The sequence below is a fragment of the Thalia democratica genome, chromosome 8, assembly GCF_965202585.1.
Source record: "Thalia democratica chromosome 8, ktThaDemo2.hap1.1, whole genome shotgun sequence".
NCBI lineage: Eukaryota > Metazoa > Chordata > Thaliacea > Salpida > Salpidae > Thalia > Thalia democratica.
Genome location: NC_139172.1, coordinates 36613026 through 36621387, shown reverse-complemented (window position 1 = coordinate 36621387; position 8362 = coordinate 36613026). Strand labels below are relative to the sequence as shown.

Here is an 8362-nt window from a genome sequence, read left to right as displayed (position 1 = left end):
AAGTTTGAACATAATTTAAATGTAAGGTCTAAAAAATTTAACAACATAAACTTACCGACTATTAAAAAAATAGGGTGAAAGAACAGTTGTTAACACAAAAATATAAGTAAACAAACTTAATTTAATTATTCTACTTTCTAAATTAATAACTATTTAAAAGTCATTTAAAGAAAAAATATAATAAAGAAATTTGACAAGTCTGACTGTGGACTCGAAAAATAAAATAAGAAACCACTTAAATTATTTTGTTAAATGTTTCAATTTTAGTTCTTTTGTACAATTTATTTTCTTGCTTAAGTTACATCACAGACGTAAAGAGTTATTAAAACTAAATAAACTTTAGATTAATTTAAGATTTCAACGAAATTTAATGCATTATTTATAGCATTAACATATTTTGGTAAGTGTCATTTTTTTTAAATTTTAAGTTTGAAAATGTTTTTATTTATATTATTTTGAGCACACACAAAATTTAAAAACATTTAAGTTTTAGCATAATGTTTTAAAAGTTCATCCTTGGTGTGTTTATTTTATAGTTTGAATGAGTTCCATCGCCTTAAGTGTTAAAGAATAAATTACAATTGCTGGGGAAGTCCCTTTAAAAAGAATTTATTCTTACCTTGAATTGTTCTATATATAAAACGAGCGAAAAAAAAGTAAAAGCAGTTAATTATAAAACATTTGTAAGCATTTACAGTCTTTAAAAAGATGAGTCTAGAGTTATCATCTAGCTTTGTAGAAATAGAAGGAACCAGGGGCGTCGCGTGGGGTGTTGCACTGCCGCACCTGCACCACCTTGAAATTTTGTAAAAAAAAAAAAAAGTATCTGTAGCGTTTTCGTTATTTTTTTAGAACGAAATCTCTTTTAAAACTCCAATTTTGAAAACGACCATTTTGCCCACTTCACTGCCGCAAACACTTAGCTGACTACCGCAAATGAACTCAAAAAAGCAAAATTTCATCAAGAATTACCGCAAATTCAATATCTTGCGGTAAGTAAATTAAGTTGAAAATTCCCTAAAACAGGACATGTTTAAGTATCATCTACAAGCTGTTGTAAACATATAATAAAAACAAAGCTAAGCTACTGAAAAGGATTACACTTGAGTTTATATACCCACATGTTTTTTTTTAAATTTAACAGATCACTTCTATTAAAACTGGACAATAAAAGAACAAAACTTGTCATGAATTAAATATTTTGAAAAAAAAGATAAGAACATTAAATCACTAAAGTCTAAGAAATTTGGTTTTTTATTTTAATCTGCATACATAAACTTAATTATAACTGATTATTGTTATCATAAAATTAATAAAATATTTAATTAAATTATTTTTAAATGTAAAGTTTAAGTTTTGAAAAAAAAAGAAGTTTATTATTAACTTCTAGTTCACTAGAAAAATAATTTAGATTTATATTAACTGAAAATTAGTATTATTGAAACAGTCACATATTTAAATAAAGTAAATAGCCTTAACTTAGAAACTTTGATTACTTAGAGTAGTTTAACATTTTAGGAAAATTTAGTCTACTTTATATGACTTTTGGTTTAATTTTTTTATAAACAAAGCAAAAGTTTTAGATAAAATTGTTGAAACATGGTTGCCTTGCCTCATAATCAGGATAACTTAGAAATGTTAAAAACTCAAGATGAACCAAGATAAATTAAAACAGACCAAATTATAAAAATATTCAGGCTGACTAAAGCAGTTTTAGTTTTTTACTCTGAAAATAACAAGCTTATCTAAAATTAAAAAAAAAGTCTTTTACCCCTATGGTGGCCACATGAAAACTAACTAACCAATTTTTTACTGCTATAAGGGTTACTTATTTATAAATTATCTTTGAAATTCTTTAAAATTTCAACAGCCTCACCAACTAAACTTAAAAAAATTGAGCTCCTGAGAAAAATACTGTCATCAAAATGAAAAATATATTAAAATTAAATAAAGAAAAGATACTCTTTTAAACTATTGAATTTTAAACCTCCAAAAAAAAACATTAACATTAGAAAAAAAGTTAATAAAAATCTTAATGTTTGTAAAAAAATAAGTGCAAAATAGTGAGGGGTAAGGGGGGGAAGGTTTATAGGCACTTTTTTACATGTTGTTCTTATTTTAACTTTTTCAAAAAGCTAATAGTTACTCTTTAATAAACTTGTAATTTCCAATTAAATATTTTAGTTACAACCGGTCAAAGCCAGAAAGTACAATGATTTATTATACAAAGAGCAAATCAAAACAGCAAAAGAATACAATTTTACTGAAAACCTATATTCTCCTTCATTATTAAAGCATTTTTTATCAAACTTTTTTATCTTAAGTTTTATAAAATTTGTTTACTTTTGTTGAAGAGAAATCTTAAATTTTTAAGTATTAATATATATTTTTATATAGACAAGAAAAAAACTTTTGTTATAACTTTTTTTTTCTTAGTGTTTCAAATATCTATTTCAGCAATTTGATTTTTTATAAAAGAAACATCTAAAGATTTTGAGGCCAACTCATAAAAAAAAAAGATATGATTTTAGTGGTTTAAATTATTTCTTGTTTGAGATTTTATTTTATTAATAAGGATTCCTTTGTACCTCTGACTGTGAGTTACCATATCTCAAAAGTTAATATGATTTTTTTTTATTAATAAAAGATGAGTTGTAGTTAAATTAAAACTTTATAAAATAATATCAGGCAAATAATTCTAAAGTAGATTTTAAGGGCATAAAAGGGGGAGGGGGGGGGGGTAAAACATTTTTTTTAAGCGCTGTTTTAGTTTGTGCCTCTCATAAGGAACCTTTTATTGCCTTTGACTTTGACCAGCTATATCTAAAAATATATATTGAATTTTTAAAATCTGTAAAAAGCATCTTGTAGCTTTGTAAAAACTACATAAAATAAGATCAAATTGTGAAGAAAGTGTTTTATCCCCCCTATGCCCTTAAAAGCAAAGCTTATCTTCAGGTGTAGCAAAAATTCAGTTGTTTTCAAACTTTATAATAATAATATATTTTTATTAAAAATATCTTAATGTCCTTGAAGTTATTGATAAAATAAAGTTCTTTGTTTTTGAAATTATTTTAATCTTGTTTTTTAGCTATATTCAGGATTGCTGCACACTCTGGGTACTCAGTGAAACTTAATGATTTTATAAATTCTAAAAAATCACAGTGAAACTCAGGGTATTTTGATTTTTCTTAAAAACACAGGGTGACTCAGGGCGTTTCAAAGTTACTCATAATAGTTTTTTTGACTCAAAGAGTGGCAACTTTGCTTTTAATTTTTTTTTCAATATTGAAATTGTTTATTAGTTTACTCTGTATAGTTAAAACAATTTTTTGTTGAACAAGGTAATTGCTTTTTTTATAGATTATATAACTAGGAATATGCAGAAAAATACTAGTCAAGTAAATTGGACAGTTTCTAAGCTTAAATCATGTCAGTTATCAAAGTTAACAGAGGCTGATAAGCTTATATTGAAACAGAGTAGACCAACCCCTGATCTTTCAATTGAGCAAGAGTTTATTTCAAAAGGTTTTTTTTTATTAAAGATACTAATTTAATATTTTAAACACTACACACTTTTAAAGCTTCTGAGGTTTAGTTTGTTTGTTTAAGCTTTGTTGATATGCAGTGCTAAAACTTTTAAAGATTTAAAGTTATTAGAAATTTTTATTTAAAAAATTCTAATCTAGATTTATGTTTTTATGCTTATAAAAAGTTAAGCCAGTAGAATAGTTTATTATTTCAGTAATAGTTCAGTGAAAGTTCTTACAATAAATTTCTTACTTAAATAGATATGAAATTAAAGATGTTAAATGTAATTTAGTTTATGACTTTTTAACTTAAATACAAATTGCTTTAAAATCTTAAAAGACCAAAGGGTATAATTAAAAATTGATCTATGAGAAAGATATGTATATTTCCTTGTTTATTCAGTAAGTTTTAAATTGTTGTTGTCACAATAACTTTTTTTGATTTTAAATATTTAGATATACCTAAATCCCAGAGAAAAAGTTAGAAACAAAAGTTGCATAGTCAGATTTCTTATCTTTAAATCTAATTAAAACAATATATTTTATATAATATTTTATGTATAAAAAGTTGAGTCTTTTAAAATTGTTAAGCTGATTTAATAATGTTTAAACTTTTGTTATAGGTAAAACAGTTAAGAGGAAGTTCAACAAAAGTTATTACTCCAAACACCAATGGCTGTCCGGATGCTTGGAAACAAAAGCTCTATTTTGTTTCCCATGCTTGCTCTTTGGGAAGGAAGCAGCATGGACTAAAACTGGCTTCAAAAATGTTTCTAACATCTCTGCAAGATGCAAAAGCCATGAATGTTCACTTGGCCATATAAACAGCATGGTCTCTTTTAATTTATTAGGAAAAAATACTATTAGTACCTTTTTAAGTCAAAGCTACAAGGATAGTATTGATAAGCACAATACCAAAGTTCAGAAAAACAGAAAAGTTTTGTCAATAATTATTGACAGTATTCTTTTTTGTGGTTTCCAAGAGATTTCACTCAGAGGAAGTGATGAAAAAAGAGACTCATTAAATCCAGGTTGTTTTAGATCTCTGCTAAATTTTGCAGGCGTTCTTGATAAAGATGTTAGTGAACACCTGGAAAACAGTACAGTATTCAAAGGAAATTCAGCAACTATACAAAATGAAATACTTGAATGTGTTCTTCAGATTTATAAAGACAAAGTTATTGCTCAAGTCAGTGAAGCACCTTTCATAGCTATAGTTGCTGATGAAACCACAGACGTTTCTATCCAAAATCAACTATCATTAGTTATCAGATATATACACAACTGTAAAGTAGTTGAAAGATTTTGGGGCTTCTTCCAGCCAGACAGAGTCAATGCTGATGGAATAGCCAATGTCATTCTGACAGAGCTAGAGAAAATCTTGAAAGGAGATAAAACGAAAGTAGTTGCACAGACCTATGATGGTGCTTCAGTCATGCGGGGAAGGATTGGAGGGGTACATGTAAAAGTGAAGCAAGTTTATGAAAATGCTCACTACGTTCACTGTGCAGCTCATCAGCTTAATTTAATTCTATCAAAAGCAGCTAGCTGCAACAAAGAAGCTAAACTTTTTTTTGCTAAGCTAGACCAAATTCCTTCTTTTTTTTCAAAGTCGCCAGATAGAAAACGTGCTCTAGAAGTGAATATTCCTTCTGGAAGTAAAACCAGGTGGAATTACAACTCCAAAACTGTTCTTAGAGTTTCTTTCAATAAACAGGAATTACTTGCAGGATTTAATTTAATTGTAGATAACCCGGACCGTTTTGGTTATTCCACAATAGCTGCAGCAGAAAACTGTATTAGGACTTTAAATGATGACAATTTTAATTTTTGGCTGAAATTGTTTTCAGAAATTATGCCTGCAGTTGAAATTTTATATAACATCATGCAATGCACAGACCTAACTGTTCAAAAAGTTGAACAGCATTTGGAAACATTTCAAGCTGCAGTCAACAGTATAAGATGTTCAAGTAGTACAGAGAATGTTAAAAAAAGCCTTTCTTCATCAGCAAAAGAAGTGTGTGATAGTGTCAGCTTCAACATTACTGAAAGGTTCAAGTTTTCAGGCCATTTAAGAATTTCGCAGCTATTTTTGGCAAAATATTTTACTGTTTATAAATCTTGTATTCCTTTAGAACTTATAGAAACAGTGAAGAAGTGCTATCCTGTTGTTGAATGTAAACAGTTAGAACGAGAACTGAAAACATTTTATTCACGTAAAGAAATGCATCAGGATGGTTTAGTTAAAATACTGCTATATCTTGAAGAACATAACCTGACGAAAATATTTAACGAAACTTCAAAGCTTCTTAGAATTTTGATAACTATTCCCATGACTAGTGTAGAAGCTGAAAGAACATTTTCATCTTTGAAAAGGATAAAAACATTTTTGAGAAACACCATGGGTCAGTCAAGGTTAAATTCTTTAGGTGTTATTTCGATAGGTAGGGACTTAATTAAAAATTGCACTAGCTTCAAGGAAGAGGTGATGGAGAAATTTATCAACCAAAAGGAGAGAAGAATGAATTTTTGTTACAAAGGTGAAAAGTAAGAGTCTAAGTATTTATGTTTGGAAAGTTTGAACTTTAGATTTAATTTTTAGGCAGGTATTTAGTAGTGACTATTTTCTGTACTAAGCAAGTTTAGTTTTTCTTTAAAATGTTGTAGTTTGTACATAAAATTTTCTTTGTTTGTAGACTTTTTAATTTACTTGCCAAGCTTCATTATGCATTCCTTTGTTTGTTTAGTTAAAAATAAGCAAAAATATTATTTTAAATTTGGTATTTAATCCAATATTTTTCAAGTAAAGTTGAAGCTAAAATGGAGTATCATTGTAGTTGCTCTGTTTTTTTATTAAAATATAAGTTTGTAATATCTAAACTGTAAGCTCCATTTAGTTTTAACTTCAGAGCCTTTGTAAAACTTAATATTAATTAGTTTGCTTGTTTTACTTTTGAGTTTTTTACTTAGTCAAACTTGTTTTTTTATCTTAATTTTATTTTAAAATTCTGTAAAATTTATTTACTGAGTAATGTAAGTTATTCTTTGAACAAAATTATTTTTGTACAAAAACATTTTATTTGTTTGTGGACTTTTTAATTTATTGCCAAGTATAATTAGATTTTTTTTTAAATTAACTATTAGTAAAATAGTTATTAATAGTTTGTGTTTAATTAATCCAATATTCTTTAAATTAAAGTTGAGACTAAAGAAATATTATTGCATTTGCTGTATTTTCTTATTATAATATTAGTCTGTTTAATCTAAATTGTAAGTTAGAGACTTCGTAAAATTTGTTTATGATCTTGCTTATTTTACTTTTGTGTTTTTAACTTACTAGTCAAGCTGTTTTTTTTTCAAACATCAAAAGTTTTAATTAGTTATAAGTTGGTACTCGTTTATTGTTTCCAATATTCAGCAGTAAATAAGCAATTATTTTCTACTTAGTAAAATAAATTTTACTTTAAATAAACTTGCAGTTTCTACATAACATTTTTTTTTGTTTTTAGACTTTTTAATTTCCTTGCCAAGTCTAATAAGACATTTATTATTTTGTTAAGTTAAATACTAATAAAATAACCATTCTTAGTATGATGTTTAATCAAATATTTTTTAAATAAAGTTGAGGCAAAATATAGAACTATAAAAGTTGCTGTATTTTCATTACAATAATTTTTTTTTAATCTAAATTTCTTCTACTGTTACTTTAAACTAAAAAGCCTTCTTAAAAATTAATATTCATAAGTAAGCTAACATTTTTTGAGTCTTTTAAATTACTTAAAAAAAAGTTTATATTCCTATATTTGCTTTAATTTTCAAAGTATTTATCTTTTCTTTTTTAAGTTATTTTCTCAAATAGTTTTTTTTTTTGAAAAAAAAATGTTTTACTAAAAAAAAAAAATCCTAAGTTACATTAGCAATTTAATGTAATTGTTTTAGAAAAAAAGTATTTATTGAAAATAAAAAAGAGTTTTAAACTAGGGGATTTTTTTTAATTCTGCACCACCTAAAATAAATACCACGCGACGCCACTGGAAGGAACCACTAAGCATAATAAAATTTTGTATAAAGGATACCAACTATTCTTTGACAGAAAAACAAATGCTGGTAAAACATTTTGGAGATGTAAAAGAAAAAACTGCAAGGTAAGCAATGTTGACATTTATTTTCTGTTAAACACTTAATTAAAAGAAGACTAGATTTGATTTATTTAAGATTTTTTTAAATTTAAATCATAAGTTTAAAATAATGAACTATTGTTTTGGTTATGTTCTTACTTTACTAATTGCTATATTGTAAACGACTTGACTATTTATTAAACAACATTTTAAAAACAGTTTAGATGTCATACAATAGGAAACCAAGTAGTTAAAAAAGTAAATACGCATAACCATGAAGTAAATGTTATTGAAAACTCACGAGATAAAGTGATACAAAGCATAAAAACTAAAGCATGTTATTATTCTGCAATTTTTTTATTAAATAAGTTATAATTAGTTGTAAACCGTTTTGTTAATAATACTATAGATTTAGACATTGTGTTTCTCATATCCTTATATTTGATTTAGCTTTTTTCGTTTTTATTCTATATAGTTAAAAAATTTAAAATGTTTTGAACATAATAGAAAGTATAAGGCTTGTTTATGATAGGATTAATTTTAACACTTAGTTCATGAAGTTAGCAGTTCAACATTAACATTATTATAAGTATTAGTGATTAGTTGAAAATAAATGTTTTTTTATTTAAACACATAGTTTACTTATACGTTTAAGCTGTGAAAGTAAAAGTAACAATACAATTTCTTGTGTTTAAAGAAAGTGTAAAAGAGTTT

At 26.0% G+C, this 8362-nt stretch overlaps 1 protein-coding gene across 1 annotated transcript; it reads left to right on the top strand.

Annotated features, from left to right (window-relative positions):
* Nucleotides 1-4359: 4359 nt before the first annotated feature.
* Nucleotides 4360-6081, top strand: LOC145843207 (zinc finger MYM-type protein 1-like). The gene has a single exon (XM_082950666.1). It carries the CDS (start codon nt 4360-4362, stop codon nt 6079-6081), a length of 1722 nt encoding a protein of 573 aa, XP_082806792.1.
* The last annotated feature ends 2281 nt before the right edge of the window (nt 6082-8362 follow it).

Excerpts from the sequence above, each read along its gene's own strand:
- LOC145843207 (XM_082950666.1), top strand. The coding sequence starts at position 4,360 with ATGGTCTCTTTTAATTTATTAGGAAAAAATACTATTAGTACCTTTTTA.